Genomic DNA, 16,720 nt, shown 5'->3' with positions numbered 1-16,720 from the left:
GATCACTTGAGGTCAGGAGTTCGAGACCAACCTGGACAACAGATGAAACCCCATCTCTACTAAAAATAGTCCCAGCTACTGGGGAGACTGAGGCGGGAGAATCACTTGAACCTGGGAGGCGGAGGTTGCAGTGAGCCGAGATCGTGCCACTGCACTCCAGCCTGGGCGACAGAGCAAGACCCTGTCTCATAAAAAATTATAATTTTTTTTTTGAGATGGAGTCTTGCTCTGTCGCCCAGGCTGGAGTGCAGTGGCATGATCTCATCTTACTGCAACCTCTGCCTCCCGGGTTCAAGCGATTCTCCTGCCTCAGCCTCCTGAGTAGCTGGGAATATAGGCATGCGCCACCATGCCCGGCTAATTTTTGTATTTTCAGTAAAGACGGGGTTTCACCTTGTTGGTCAGGCTGGTCTCAAACTCCTGACCTTGTGATCTGCCTGCCTCAGCCTCCCAAAGTTTTGGGATTACAGGCATAATCCACCTTGCCCGGCCAAAAAATTATAATTTTTAAAAAGGATTTGCAATGCTTTGATGAGTTCTGAATGTCAGAGTGTTGCACTGTTTGCTTCTCATTCTTTGCATTTATTCATTCAACAAACACTCTCTAAGACTTTCTTTGTACCAGACCCCATGCTAAGCCTTGGGCACATGGAGACCAGTGAAGCGGGGTTCCAGCTGTAGGAGCTCACAGGTGTCACAAAAAACCCAGAATGGTAAATGCTAGAACAGAGGAAAGACCAGGGTATGAGATCACAGAGGAGAGACTTCCTCTTGAAGATAATAGTGTTTCTTGGGCAGAGAAACAGCCATTCCAAAGGGCAATTGAGAGCAGCACTGTGTTGCCTGGGCTGGAGTGCAGTGGCCATTCACAGGTGCCATCATAGCACACCATGGCCTTGAACTCCTGGACTCCAGTGATCCTCCTGCCTCAGCCTCCCAACTAGCTGGGACTACAGGCTTGCCCCACCAGGCATAGCTCTCTTGCTTTTGTGGCAAGAGATGATGCACTAGGCCTTCTCACATTTGCCCCAGATACAAAGATGAAGCTTTCTGTCACTTGGGATGGTGGCAGCTGATGAAGGTGTGAGGGTGGTGGCCATAGGTGTCATCTCTCAAGTCTTCTGAGGCAGAGCCTGCTACTCTTAAGTCCCACAGGTAAGTCCAGGGGAAGTGGGGCTTGGGAACTGAGGCCATGCCGGGCCTGGGTCAGGGTCAGGGCGAGGTCAGGGACCGGCAATGGGGGCACTCATTCAGATGCTGAGCCAAGGTAGTGCAGGCTCAGACTGTGGGAAGGACACTTCAGAGGTTCCAAACCTCTTCAATTTTTTTTTTTTTTTGAGACGGAATTTTGCTCTTGTTGCCCAGGCTGGAGTGCAGTAGCATGATCTCGGCTCACTGCTGTGAGACAATTTTGTCTGTTGTGTTCACTGCTGTATCCCCGGGTCTAGCACAGTGGCTGGCACAGAGGAGGTCTTCAGTAAGTATTTGTGAATGAACCCAGGGAGTGTTGAGCATCTATAACCAGGTATCTCAGGTAATTTTTAACCATTATTTTATTTCTTACTAGAAAAAAATGATGCTGGCCACGGTGGCTCACATCTGTAACCCCAGCACTTTCGGAGGCCAAGGTGGGCGGATCACCTGAGGTCGGGAGTTCGAGACCAGCCTGGCCAACATGGTGAAACCCCATCTCTACTAAAAATACAAAAAATTAGCTGGGCATGGTAGCGGGGGCCTGTAATCCCAGCTACTCAGGAGGCTGAGACAGGAGAATCGCTTGAACTTGGGGCGCGGAGGTTGCAGTGAGTCAAAATTGTGCCACTGCACTCCAACCTGGGCGACAGAGTGGGACTCCGTCTCACCAAAAAATAATAAAATAAATAAATAAATGAGATTATCCCATTTTTGCTAATTTAAAAAAAAAACATACATACACAGCACACAGGGCAGGGTTCCCCACAGGGCGGAGGGTGACAGGGCGCCCCCTGGAGGGTGATGCGTGTAGGTGGAAAATGTTTAAAACACCATCCATTAAGGTATCCCAAGGATTTCTCTTTGGGAAATGGGATTTCAAGTCGTTTTAACATTCCTCCTTTTTACGAAGCTGTATTTTGTGATTTTTCTACAATGACAACAGAATGATTTTACAATAAGAAAAAAAATGGGGCCGGGTGTTGTAGTTCACACCTGTAATCCCAGCATTTTGGGAGGCTCAGGTGAGTGGATCATTTGAGCCCAGGAGTTGGAGATCAGCCTGGGAAACATATCAAGACCCTATCTCTACAAAAATTTAGCAGGAGTGGTGGTGTGCACCTGTAGTCCCAGCTACTTGGGAGGCTGGGGTGGGAGGATTGCTTGAGCCCAGGAGGTCAAGGCTGCACTGAGCTATGATTAAACCACTGCACTCCAGCTGGGGTGACACAGCAAGACCCTGTCTCAAAAAAAAAATTAAAAAAGAAAAAAAAGGGGGAAATGGGAATAGTGTACTAAAGGTATGTATATTTTACCACAGTAAAAAATAAGAATTTTTTAGATGTACTGATCCTTCAAGTGTAGTGTTATAACCCCAAATGATTATCACAATTGGGCCACATACCTGACCCAAATGCTGTTGTTGTATGTGAAAAGCAAACCAGGGGCTAGGACTCCAATCCTGTTATTCTTTTCCCAACCTGGAGTGCAGTGGCGCAATCATAGCTTACTGTCACCTTGAACTTGAACTCCCAGGCTCAAGCGAGGTCTTCTTGTTCTTTTTTTTTTTTTTTGAGATGGAGTCTCACTCTGGCACCCAGACTGGAGTGCATTGGTGCGATCTCTGCTCACTGCAACCTTCGCCTCCTGGGTTCAAGTTATCCTCCTGCCTCAGCCTCTTGAGTAGCTGAAATTACAGGCATGCACCACCATGCCCGGCTAATTTTTGTATTTTTAGTAGAGACAGGGTTTCGCCATATTGGTTAGGCTGGTCTCGAACTCTTGACCTCAGGTGATCCGCTCACATTGGCCTCCCAAAGTACTGGTATTACAGGCGTGAGCCACTGCGCTCGGCCACAAATAGTAAAACATAGCTCAATGGATCTCTCAGTGAGAAATAAGAAAAGAACAAAAGGAATGCTTCCAGGTGCTGAGGCTGCAGCCCTCAGGGTCACCCTTGAGAGGCCCCTATGGGTCACCTGCACAGAGGCACATGCATGTGTCATTCTGAGCACAGCAGGTTGGTCACTGGCCAAGGCAAATTCGTGACTTTCTTTGCACTAGTCCAAGTGAATATTGCTCCAAGTAGAAGCAACAGGGAACTGTATGGATGAAAACCTTCCCCCAAAGACCTCTGCTTCCTAGAAGGGCATGGAGTAGAGGTTATGAGTATTATCAAGGAGGCCCCTCAGCCAGGTGCAGTGGCTCATGCCTGTAATCCCAGCACTTTGGGAGGCTGAGGCAGGAGGATCACCTGAGGTCAGGAGTTCGAGACCAGCCTGGCCAACATGGTGAAACCCCATCTCTACTAAAAATACAAAAATTAGCCAGGCATGGTGGCAGGTGCCTATAATCCCAGCTACTCGGGAGGCTGAGGCAGGAGAATCGCTTGAACCTGGGAGGCAGAGGTTGCAGTGAGCTGAGGTCAAGCCACTGCACTCCAGCCTGGGTGACAAAAGCAAAACTCTGTCTCAAAACAAAACAAAACAAACAAACAAAAACAACAGAGCAGCCCCTGCTCTGCAGAGCTTACAAACGAGGGGGCCAGACAGATAGGCATGGCATTATCACATGATTAAAGAATTACAGGGCCAGGCGCGGTGGCTCATGCCTGTAATCCCAGAACTTTGGGAGGCCGAAGGGGGCGGATCACGAGGTGAAGAGATCAAGACCATTCTGGCCAACATGGTGAAACCCTGTCTCACTAAAAATACAAAACATTCGTTGGTTGTGGTGGCGGGTGCCTGTAATCCCAGCTACTTGGGAGGCTGAGGAAGGAGAACTGCTTGAACCCGGGAGGTGGAGGTTGCAGTGAGCCGAGATCGCACCACTGCATTCCAGCCCGGGTGACAGTGCGAGACTCCATTTCAAAAAAAAAAAAAAAAAAAAGAATTACAAATTGTACTAAGTGCAGAGAGGGAGAAGTCCAAAGAACTAAGAGAATGTATAACCAGCACCACCTGACCTAGTCACTTTTTAACTCAGGTGAGGTGATTACAGACATAATACAATGTTTTCCTCTTTCCCTTAGAGATATGAGGATCCTTTCCCTGTACAATAGGCTTAACATTTTGCAAAACACTTTTCAGCTGAGGTTTCCTATGGCCCTTCCACTAGATCCTAAGCAGAGATTGTGACCCTGGTTTAACAGAAGAGAAGACTAAGGTGCAGAGAGGCTAGATCACTTCCTCAAGGTCAGCCAGCTCACTGACAGCAATGCAGACATCATACAAGGTCTTTTGCTTTCACTGTATTTTCCCACTCCATCATGCTTTCTTTTTGCTTGTTTTTTAAATTCTGAAATATAGCATACCTACAAAAAGAGTGTGGGAAAATATCTATGTGCAGTTTTTTTTTTTTTTTTTGAGACAGAGTCTCGCTCTTTCACCCAGGCTGGAGTGCAGTGGTGCAGTCTTGGCTCACTGCAACCTCTGCCTCCCAAGTTCAAGCAATTCTCCTGCCTCAGCCTCCTGAGTAGCTGGGATTATAGGCGCTCACCACCATGCCCGGCTAATTTTTGTATTTTTAGTAGAAACGGGGTTTCACCATATTGATCAAGCTGGCCTCGATCTCCTAACCTCGTGATCCACCCGCCTCGGCCTCCCAAAGTACTGGGATTACAGGTGTGAGCCACTGTGCCCGGCCCCGAAAATATCTATGTACAGTTTAAAGAACAACCATGTACCACGTACCCACCACCAGCCCAATGAACAGAATTAAACATAGCCCAGAAGCTCCCTGTGTAGCCCTCCCTAGACATAGCCCCTATGCTGAGTTTTCTATTCATTTTCTTGTCTTTTAAAAAAGTTTTTATTGGCTGGGTGTGGTGGCTTATGCCTGTAATCCCAGCACTTTGGGAGGCCGAGGCCAGCAGATCACCTGAGGTCAGGAGTTTGAGACCAGCCTGGCCAACGTGGTGAAATCCCGTCTGTACTAAAAATGCAAAAATAAGCCGGGTGTGGTGGCGCACACCTGTAATCCCAGCTATTCAGGAGGCTGCAGCAGGAGAATCACTTGAACCTGGGAGGTGGAGTTTTTAATAGATATTGGCAAACTGCCCTTCATGGCTATATAAGATATATATTTATTTATTTACAGAGATATAGGAATTTTAGAATAGACCAGTCCTATGTAACCCACTCTGTTCCACAGATGGATGAGTCAACCGACGCGGAGAGTGACTCCACACAAAGCTGGTGGGAAACACCATTAGAATCCATGCAGGTGTCTGGACTTTCAGTCCTAAATCTCTCTTTGTGTGTGTGTGTGTGTGTGGGGGGGGGTGTTTGTTTGTTTGTTATTGTTGTTTGTTTTAGAGACAGGTTCTTGCTCTGTCGCCCAGACTAGAGTGCAGTGGCGCGGACGCAGCTCACTGCAGCCTCGACCTCCTGAGTCCTAGAGTTCTTGAAGTTCCTGTTAACATTTCATTATATTGATGCTGCCTGCAGTTTGCTAACTTAATGGTAGTAGTTTAATTTCTAATTTCTCATGCTTTCTGTTTTTTCCCTTGGGCTATTTTGCCATCCTGGATCGATCATGTGCGCTGTCAAGTGACCTTTGGGACAATCCTGCCGATCATGAGGTTTGCCGAGTGACCAATCTTCCCTCGTCTACAATTTGCTGGACTTGGAAAAGTGACTGGAAGGGAGCAGAGTTCCGTCAGCCACTGCCAAGAAACCATTTAAATTACTAAGAGAGCGAAGGAAAGCACGTGACGTTCTGCAATCCCGTTGCAAGCGGTTTTGCAAGCCGGAGGTTGTTGCACCTTTTAGAGTCTAGGAAGCCCGCCTCTCGGTGGCGGAGTCGTCATTGGATGTTGCGGCTGTCAATCGCCAGGGCTATAAATAAGGGAGTCCGGCGGCTCCTCTCTCAGGAAGATTGCGCATGCCGTGGGTCTGACGGATTGAGTAGCGCTAGGGAGAATCCCTGCAGGTAATATTTGACTTTTGCTTCATATTAATCTGAGTGGAAAATAAAAGGGCCCTCTTCTCCTCTCGCTTCCCTGCCGGGCAGGCGCCATGGCGGAAGCCTCGGCGACGGGCGCCTGCGGAGAGGCGATGGCAGCGGCGGAAGGCTCCTCGGGCCCGGCGGGCTTGACTCTGGGCCGGAGCTTCTCGAACTACCGGCCCTTCGAGCCCCAGGCGTTGGGCCTCAGCCCGAGCTGGCGGCTGACGGGCTTCTCCGGCATGAAGGGCTGAGGCTGCAAGGTCCCGCAGGAGGCGCTGCTCAAACTCCTGGCGGGACTGACGCGGCCGGACGTGCGGCCCCCGCTGGGCCGGGGCCTGGTGGGTGGCCAGGAAGAGGCGTCCCAGGAAGCCGGCCTGCCGGCAGGAGCGGACCCCAGCCCCACCTTTACAGCCCTGGGCATCGGGATGGACTCCTGCGTCATCCCCCTGAGGCACGGGGGCCTGTCACTGGTGCAGACCACGGACTTCTTTTACCCCTTGGTAGAAGATCCCTACATGATGGGGCGCATAGCTTGTGCCAACGTGCTGAGTGACCTCTACGCCATGGGGATTACTGAGTGTGACAACATGTTGATGTTACTCAGCGTCAGCCAGAGTATGAGTGAGGAGGAACGCGAAAAGGTAACGCCACTCATGGTCAAAGGCTTTCGGGATGCGGCTGAGGAAGGAGGGACGGCAGTGACCGGTGGGCAAACGGTGGTCAACCCTTGGATTATAATCGGTGGAGTTGCCACTGTAGTATGCCAACCAAATGAGTTCATAATGCCGGACAGCGCCGTCGTTGGGGACGTGCTGGTGTTAACCAAACCGTTAGGAACCCAGGTTGCTGTCAATGCCCACCAATGGCTGGATAATCCTGAAAGATGGAATAAAGTAAAGATGGTGGTCTCCAGAGAAGAGGTGGAGCTGGCCTATCAGGAAGCCATGTTCAATATGGCTACCCTCAACAGAACTGCTGCAGGTTTAATGCACACATTTAATGCCCATGCGGCCACAGATATCACAGGCTTTGGCATTCTAGGACACTCCCAGAACCTTGCAAAACAGCAAAGAAATGAAGTGTCCTTTGTTATTCATAATCTGCCAATAATTGCCAAGATGGCTGCCGTCAGCAAGGCCAGTGGACGGTTTGGGCTTCTTCAAGGAACCTCAGCTGAAACCTCTGGGGGATTACTGATTTGTCTGCCAAGAGAACAGGCGGCTCGCTTTTGTTCTGAAATCAAATCCTCCAAGTACGGAGAGGGTCACCAAGCGTGGATCGTTGGCATTGTGGAAAAGGGAAACCGAACGGCCCGGATCATTGACAAGCCGCGAGTTATTGAAGTCCTGCCTCGTGGGGCCACAGCTGCTGTTCTTGCTCCTGACAGTTCAAATGCCTCCTCTGAGCCTAGCTCGTGAGATGAAAGAACAGAAGTTGTTTGGACCTTAGAGCCATTGTCCACAATCACGGATGGTTCTCAAGAGTTGATTGTAAGAAATTTCCAAAGAAGGCTGCCTGCATAGTGGTTCCGGCTGCCCTTTCTAGGTGATTGGAATCAGCCCATCTAAAGCAGTCTTTATATGCATTCCGGGGCCAGAGTAACATTTTGAACTTTGGGGGGATATTTGTTCATCACTTGGGTAGAAGAGGAGCAAAAATACCTCTGTTTTCTCTTGCCAAAGTAAAATGAAGCTATTCCAGGTTGAGGGATTTTTCTTTGCACTGGGTTGATTAATTTCTGCACAGGGAGTGAGATTATTAAAATAACACACACACAAAGTAAATTGCAAAATGAAAAAAAATTAGAAGCAAATGAGTTTTGGACCAATATTGTTGATAAATCTAAATTGTTAAGAGAGATCTTATAATGCAACATCAAATTCTTTATTCAATTTTACTGAAGTACTGGCTCTTTCCTGCTCTGGACAAGAATTGAGCAACTTGTCTGATGACTGGGAAAGGAGGACCTGCAACCATCTGACTTGGTCTCTGTTAATGACGTCTCTCCCTCTAAACCCCATTAAGGACTGGGAGAGGCAGAGCAAGCCTCAGAGCCCAGGCCTCAGTGGTCATTAAGATGTTAAGTCTTTTGCGGCAGATTCCTGGTGATTTGATCAATAAAGAGTAATTTCTTGCTAAATAAATAAAAGAAACCTTGTTGAAAAACTATTCTGGCTAATGTTTGGTGGTTTGAAATTCAATACAGTCTTATAAAACGAACCAGCTTATACACTGAGTCTGGTATAGCAGAGAGAGAGTGTTTTCCCTGATGCTGGTGAATTGGGTAATTTAACACCCAGATTTAGGGTTGCACCTTCCCCCTGAGATGACAGAAAAGGACTCGAAGCAGGCATACGCCCCAAGGGTTAGAGAGTGGGCAGGAAATAGCAAAAGAAAGGTGTCAACAATTCTTGAAAGATGGAAAGGAGGTGGAAGAGGGGTAACTGACTTAAAGGAATCCTTCATAGTAGGGGAAGACAAAAAGCAAGAAGATGTGCTTGGAAGATGGGGTAAGACCTGGGGATAAAAACATACTGGTTGAGAGTTTATACACGGTAATTTGATCTTTAGCGTTCTCCACACTCTTACTTCACACAGCCAGGTGACTGCCTCTCACCTACGCAGGTAGAGTTGGGAGCACCACACACAGCAGAGGATAGGGAGCCTAACTGAAAAAATAAAAATTTAAAATGAGACTGCCCAGCCCCCTTCCTCAATTAGATATTCAAAATACCGGCCAGGCCGGCGCGGTGGCTCACGCCTGTAATCCCAGCACTTTGGGAGGCCGAGGCGGGCAGATCATGAGGTCAGGAGGTTGAGACCATCCTGGCTAACAAGATGAAACCCCATCTCTACTAAAAATACAAAAAATTAGCTGGGCGTGGTGGCGGGCGCCTGTAGTCCCAGCTACTGGGAAGGCTGAGGTGGGAGAATGGCGTGAACCTGGGAGGCGGAGCTTGCAGTGAGCCGAGATCGCACCACTGCACTCCAGTCCGGGCAACAGAGCGAGACTCCATCTCAAAACAAACAAACAGACAAAAAACTGGCCAGGCCAGGCCCAGTGGCTCACGCCTATAATCCCAGCACTTTGGGAGGCCGAGGTGGGCAGATCTATTAAGCTCAGGAGTTTGAGTTCAGCCTGGCCAATATGGCAAAACTCCGTCTCTACTAAAACAAAAAAAATACAAAAATACCCAGGTGTGATGGCGTGCCCCTGTAGTCCCAGCTACTCGGGAGGCTGAGGTGGGAGAACCTTGAACCCGCAAGGCAGAGGTTGCAGTGTGCAAACACTGCAGTCCAGCCTGGGCGACGGGAGTGAAACCCTGTCTCAAAAAAAATAAATAAAAGCCCAAAATCACTCTACCACAAGGCCTCCTAGGTGAAAGCCTTTATTGAATGATGTTAAGCTTTTTTTTTTTTTTTTTTTTCCGGACAAAGTCTCACTCTGTTGCCCAAGCTGGAGTGCAGTGGTTCGATCTCAGCTCACTGCAAACTCCGCCTCCCAGGTTCAAGCGATTCTTCTGCCTCAGCCTCCCGAGTAGCTGAGATTACAGGTGTGCACCACCACGCCCGGTGAATTTTGTGTTTTTAGTAGAAAACGTGGTTTCACCATGTTGGCCAGGCTGGTCTCCAACTCCTAACCTGAAGCAATTTACCCGCCTCAGCCTCCTGAAGTGCTGGGATTACAGGCGTGAGCCACCGCGCCCCGCTAATGTTAAGCTTTTTAATGCCTCATTCTTAAATATGAGCAGTCAAGGATCACCAAGCATGTGAGGAGAGCCTCCAACTTAAACAGAAAAAGGAAACTCAGAGGGACAATACAGGGAGTAGGAAAAAAGATAAAAAATATCCGCAAAGCAATACTTAAGAGAACCGGCCACTTAGAATATAAAGATAAAGCTAAAACTTGAAATTTTTAGTAGGGGGCTGGGCGCAGTGGCTCACATCTGTAATCCCAGCATTTTGGGAGGCCAAGGTGGGCGGATCACCTGAGGTCAGGAGTTCGAGACCAGCCTGGTCAACATGGTGAAACCCCATCTTTAATAAAAATATAAAAATTAGCCAGGCTTGATGGCATGAACCTGTAATCCCAGCTACTCAGGAGGCTGAGGCAGGAAAATCACTTGAACCCAGGAGGCAGAGGATGCAGTGAGCCGAGATCATGCCATTGCACTCCAGCCTGGACGACAAGGCAAAATTCTGTCTCCAAAAAAAAAAAAAAATTCTAATAGGAGACATAAAGTTGCAGAAATTTATCAGAAAGTAGCCCCAAAAGGCCAGGCACCTTACTCACACCTGTAATCCCAGCACTTTGGGAGGCCAAGGCGGGCTTGAGCCCATGAGTTCAAGACCAACCTGAGCAACGTGGCGAAAACCTGTCTCTACAAAAAATACAAAAATTAGCAGGCATGGTGGTGTGCACTTGTAGTCCCAGCTTCTCTGGAGGCTGGGGTGGGAGGATCACTTGAGCCTGGGAGATGGAGGCTGTAGTGAGCCAAGATTGCACCACTGCAGTCACCACTGCAGTCCAGCCTGGGTGACACAGTGAGATCCTGTCTCAAAAAATAAATAAGCCGGGCGTGGTGGCTCACGCCTGTAATCCCAGCACTTTGGGAGGCCAAGGCAGGCGGATCACGAGGTCAGGAGATCAAGACCATCCTGGCTAACACGGTGAAACCCTGTCTCTACTAAAAATACAAAAAATTAGCCGGGCGTGGTGGCAGGCGCCTGTAGTCCCAGCTACTTGGGAGGCTAAGGCAGGAGAACGGCGTGAACCCGGGAGGTGGAGCTGGCAGTGAGCCAAGACCATGCCACTGCACTCCAGCCTGGGTGACAGAGCGAGACTCTGTCTCAAAAATAAATAAATAAGAAAGTAGACCATGTAGCCATAAAAAAGAATGAGTTCATGTCCTTTGCAGGGACATGGATGAAGCTGGAAGCCATCATTCTCAGCAAACTAACACAGGAACAGAAAACCAAATACTTGCATGTTCTCACTCATAAGTGGGAGTTGAACAAATGAGAACACACGGACACAGGGAGGGGAACATCACACACCAGGGCCCATTGGCGGTTGGGGGCAAAGGGAGGGAGAGCATTAGGACAAACAGCTAAAGCATGCGGGGCTTAAAACCTAGATGACAGGTTGATAGGTGCAGCAAACCACCATAGCACATGTATACCTGTGTAACAGGCCTGCATGTTCTGCACATGTATCCCAGAACGTGAAGTAAAATTAAAAAAAAAAAAGTAGCCCAAAAAGATGCACAATAAAATAAATTCTATAAAGATCAAATGAGGCAGGAGGTTCAACATCTAAGTGGAGTTCTAGAATAAGGCAGTAAAGCAGATGGAAGAAAAAATATTATCCAAGTTTTCTAGAACTTAAAAGTTGTAAACCACATACCTCTTGAACTCCTAGCACAGTACATTTTAAAAGACCCATGCTAATTTTATTAAATTTCAAAATGCCAGGTATGAAGAAGAGATCCTAATAATAATGAAAGCAAATGTTTATATAGCACATATTCTGTGCAGGAAGTAAGTGCTTTATACGTATTAACCCAATCTTCTAACAACCCCAATTTGCAAATGAGAAAGCTGAGGTATAGGGAGAATAAGAAATTTGTCCAAGCTTGCATAGTCAGTCTTGTAGGCGGTCTGACTCCAGAACCCATGCTTCTGATCACTATGATCACATACAAAGGTGTGGGAATAATGACACACCTTTGTATGTCATCATGACATCAGACTTCACAACCTCAAATTGGAAGCTAAAAAACAATAAAGCAGCCAGGTGCGGTGGCTCACACCTGTAATTCCAGCACTTTGGAAAGCCGAGGCAGGAGGATCACTTGAGCCTAGGAGTTTGTGACCAGCCTGGGCAATACAGTGAGATCCTATTTCTACAAAAAAAATAGAAAATTAAGTTTAGCCAGGCATGGTGGCATGCGCCTGAGGCCGAGGTGCAAGGATTGCTTGAGCAACAGAGTGAGACCCTGTCTCAGAAAAAAAAAATTAAAAACACACACACACACAAAAGCAATGCCTTCAAAATTCTGAGGGTAAATGATAATCTCTGTAGAAGTCTACAGCAAGCCACATTTTTCAAATAAGTAAAATAAAGATATCTTGGGGCATACAGGGTATCAAAATGGCTTCATCCCATGTACTTTTTCTCAAGAAACTACCAGAGGATATGCTCCAACAAAACAAGGAAGCAGGCCAGGTGCGGTGGCTCATGCCTATTAATCCCAGTACCTTGGGAGGCCGAGGCGGGCAGATCACGAGGTCAGGAGTTCAAAACCAGCCTGGCCAACATGGTGAAACCTTGTCTCTACTAAAAATGTAAAAAATTAGCCAGGCATGGTGGTGGGTGCCTGTAATCCCAGCTACTTGGGAGGCTGAGGCAGGAAAACTGCTTGAACCCAGGAAGCAGAGGTTGCAATGAGCTGAGATGGTGCCACTGTACTCCAGCCTGGGCGACAGAGCGAGACTGTTTCAAAAAAAAAAAAAAAAGAAAACCCCGTCTCTACTAAAAATACAAAAATTAGCCAGGCGTAGTTGGTGGCGGGTGCCTGCAATCCTAGCTACTTAGGAGGCTGAGGCAGAAGAATCACTTAAGCCCGGGAGGCGGAGGTTGCAGTGAGCCGAAATCGTGCCACTGCACTACAGCCTGGGTGACAAAGCGTGACTCTGTCTCAAAAAAAAAACCAAAAAATCAAAACAAAACAAAACAAAAAACAACAAGGAAGCAAACTGAGAAAGAGAAAAACATGAGATTAAGGAAATGCAACCCAGCACAGGAGAGAGGTGAAGGTAATAGCTAAACAGTAGGCTTACAGAGCAACCAGCCCACACTGGACAGGGAGCCTGGAAGGCTTCCAGAAAGGCCTTCCAGAAAAGAAAAATATGAAACTGATATAATATTGATACATTTAATTGTGTGAAAATTGTATTGGCAGGATAATCGAATATGTGAAAACAATTAGTGGCCAGGCATGGTGGCTCATGCCTGTAATCTCAGCACTTTGGGAGGCTGAGGCAGGAGGACTGCTTGAGGCCAGGAATTCAAAAGCAGCCTGAGCAACATAATGAGACTCTGTCTCTACCGAAAAAAAAAAAAAAGAATTTGTGATAATCATTTAGAAAATTAGCAAACGACTGCCAGGCGCGGTGGCTCACACCTGTAATCTCAGCACTTTGAGAGGCTAAGGCGGGTGGATCACCTGCGGTCGGGAGTTTGAGACCAGCCTGACCAACATGGAGAAACCTTGTCTCTACTAAAAATACAAAATTAGCCAGGGGTGGTGGTGGGCACCTGTAATCCCAGCTACTCGGGAGGCTGAGGCAGGAGAATCACTTGAACCCTGGAGGTGGATGTTACAGTGAGCCGAGATCGCACCATTGCACTCCAGCCTGGGCAACAAGAACGAGACTCCATGTCAAAAAAAGAAAAAAAGAGAGAGAAAAATGAAAATTCACAAATGACAACAAAAAATGAATCAACATAGCCAAGAATAACCCTGTAAAATAAACCAACTAACCAACTCCAGCCCAAAACAACCTTAAAGAACAAATGAAATGTAGTCATACATTTGTATGAGGTATAGGGAGAATAATAATTGAACATTGACTTTTTTTTTTTGAGACAGAGTCTCACGGTGTTGCCCAGGCTGGAGTGCAGTGGCGTGATGGCGGGTCACTGCAACCTGTGCCTCCTGGGTTCAAGCGATTCTCCCGCCTCAGCCTCCCGAGTAGCTGGGATTTCAGGCAGACACCACCATGCCTGACTAGTTTTTGTATTTTCAGTAGAAACAGGGTTTCACCATGTTGGCCAGGCTGATCTGGAACTCCTGATCTCAAGTGATCCACCTGCCTCAGCCTCCCAAAGTAATCCTGGGATTACAGGTGTGAGTCACCGTGACTGGCCAACATTGAATATTTACATAGCCAGTTATGTAAATACTATTAACATCAACAACAAAAAATAGGTAAATCAATTCAATCCATTTTTCTCCTGTTCAAAGTGCAGAAACAGCTTTTCCAGCAATTTCCCACCCCTGCTACAGATCTCCAGCTTCATCTCATGGCACTCTCTCTACCTCTCTCACTACCTGCTGGCCCATCAGCCTTCCCTGGGACTTCAAACAAATCAAGATCCTTTGTGCTTGCAGTTCCCGCTGTCTGGAACCTCACCTCACACTCACCTGGCTGGCTTGTTCTCAGTCCTGTCTCAGTTCAAATAAAACCTCTTCACAAAGGCCCTTTCCCACCTCCTGGCCAACAACCAGCCACTCTCCAATGCATCACCCTGTTTATTTGCTTTGTAGCTCTTATCCTAGCCTATAATTCCCTTGAGAATGTGTTAGTTCGCTTTAGAATTGTCTCCTTCTGGGCAGGGCATGGTGGCTCATGCCTGTAATCCCAGCACTTTGGGAGGCTGAGGCGGGCGGATCATGATGTCAGCAGTTCGAGACCAGCCTGGCCAACATGGTGAAACCCCGTCTCTACTAAAAATACAAAAATTAGCCAGGCGTGGTGGCGGGCACCTGTAATCCCAGCTACTTGGGAAGCTGAGACAGGGGAATCGCTTGAACCTGGGAGGCGGAGGTTGCAGTGAGCCGAGATCATGCCATTGCACTCCAGCCTGGGCAAGAGGGCAAGACTTTGTCTCAAAAAAAAAGAAAAAAAGAAAAAAAAAGAATTGTTCCCTTCTGCTAGTATGTAAGCACCAGGAAGGTAGGGATGTTCAGTATCTCCAGCAGCTAGAACAGTGCCTGGTCCATAGGTACTGACCCTTTCTTTTCACTCTTCTGGGGCTCTTGGTGTCTCCTGCAATTGAAGCTGGTACCACTTTTTTTATTTGAGACTGTAACCCAGACTAAAGTGCAGTGGCACAATCATAGCTCACTGCAGCCTCGACATCCTAGGCTCAAGTGATCCTCCCACCTTAGCCTCCCCTGAGCAGCTGGGACTAGAGGCACACACCACCACACCCAGATAAGTTTAAAAGTGTTTTTGTATAGATGGGGTCTTGCTATGTTGCCTAGGCTGGTCCCTGGCTTCAGGCTGGGCACCGTGGCCTGTAATCCCAGCAGTATGGGAGGCCGAGGTGGGCGGATCATTTGAGGTCAGGAGTTTAAGACCAGCCTGACCAACATGGTGAAACCCTGTCTCTACCAAAAATACAAAAAAAAATTAGCCAGGCATGGTGGCACGGGCCTGTAATCCCAGCTATTTGGGAAGCTGAGGAAGGAGAATGGCTTGAACCTGGGAGGCTGAGGTTGCAGTGAGACAAAATCACAGCACTACACAGCAGCCTGGGTGACAGAGCAAGACTCTACCTAAGAAAGAAAGAGAGAAAGAGAGAGAGGAAGGAAGGAAGGAAGGAAGGAAGGAAGGAAGGAAGGAAGGAAGAAGGAAAGAAAGAAAGAAAGAAGGAAAGAAAGAAGGAAAGAAAGAACGAGAAAGAAAGAAAGAAAGAAAGAAAGAAAGGAAGAAAGAAAGAAAGAAAGAAAGAAAGAAAGAAAGAAAGAAAAAAACCAAAACGAAACTAACTCCTGGTTTTTCAAGTGATCCTCCTGCCTTGGCCTCCCAAAGTGCTGGAATTACAGGCATGAGCCACTGTGCCTGACCCTATTTCCTTTTAGGAGGAAGTTTAGGAAGGCTTTTCAGAGGAGGTGGCCTTGAAACAGGGCTCTGCAGGATGGGTGGCATTTGGATTTGGATGTGCACAGAACGGGGCGGGCATTCCAGATGGAGGGAACTGAGGAAGCAAAGGTGGGGAGGGAAGAGTCCGGAACATCTCTCTGGACTTCAGCAAGTGTGTACAGGGACAGGATGGAAAAGCAGGTTGGAAGAAGACTTCAAAGGGTGTTGGGGACTCTCTGGCCTGAATGAGCTAGGCTGGAGATTCCTAAAAGCCCCTGTTATGACTCTCCCTGAAAATTTTAAGAACAAATATTCTGAATTATAGCAGCACCTTTTCTCCCAGTAGCAGAAGGATGTACTGCAAGCATGGCCTGCTCGCCTGGCCCAATCCATCCAGCCGGCCATTAAACCTTTATTGGCTTGCACTGGAAAAACACCTTTGATTTGAAAAGACTCATGCATCCCGTCTCTTGGGAAGATAGGCTCATAAAGGGCTAGTTACTGGGGCACGGTGGCTGATGCCTATAACCCCAGCACTTTGGGAGGCTGAGGCAGCAGGATCACTTGAGTCCAGGAGTTCGAGGCTGCAGTGAGCTGTGATTACACCACTGTACTCCCGCCTGGCCAACATGGTGAGACCCCGTCTCTAATAAAAATAAAAAAATTAGCCAAGCGTGGTGGTGTATGCCTGTAGTCCCGGCTACTCGGGAGGCTGAGGCAGGAGTATCATTTGAACAGAGGTTGCAGTGAGCCGAGATCGTGCCACTGCACTCCAGCCTGGGCAACACATCAAGACTCCATCTCAAAATAATAATAATAATAAAATATAAATAAATAAATAAGTAAACATTAATAATATAGAAAACATCTCACTATGTTGCCCAGGCTAGTATCAAACTCCTGGGCTCAAGCAATCCTCCCACCTCAG

General features: G+C 47.7%; 1 protein-coding gene across 1 annotated transcript; it reads left to right on the top strand.

Annotated features, from left to right (window-relative positions):
* Nucleotides 1–5,755: 5,755 nt before the first annotated feature.
* On the top strand, nucleotides 5,756–7,940 carry SEPHS2 (selenophosphate synthetase 2). The gene has a single exon (XM_003846032.6). The coding sequence runs from the start codon at nucleotides 6,210–6,212 to the stop codon at nucleotides 7,554–7,556; it is 1,347 nt and encodes a 448-aa protein (XP_003846080.5). The 5' UTR covers nucleotides 5,756–6,209; the 3' UTR covers nucleotides 7,557–7,940.
* Nucleotides 7,941–16,720: the final 8,780 nt, after the last annotated feature.

This window comes from Pan paniscus, chromosome 18 (assembly GCF_029289425.2).
Source record: "Pan paniscus chromosome 18, NHGRI_mPanPan1-v2.0_pri, whole genome shotgun sequence".
Classification (NCBI taxonomy): domain Eukaryota; kingdom Metazoa; phylum Chordata; class Mammalia; order Primates; family Hominidae; genus Pan; species Pan paniscus.
This window is presented reverse-complemented; position numbering and strand designations above follow the sequence as displayed.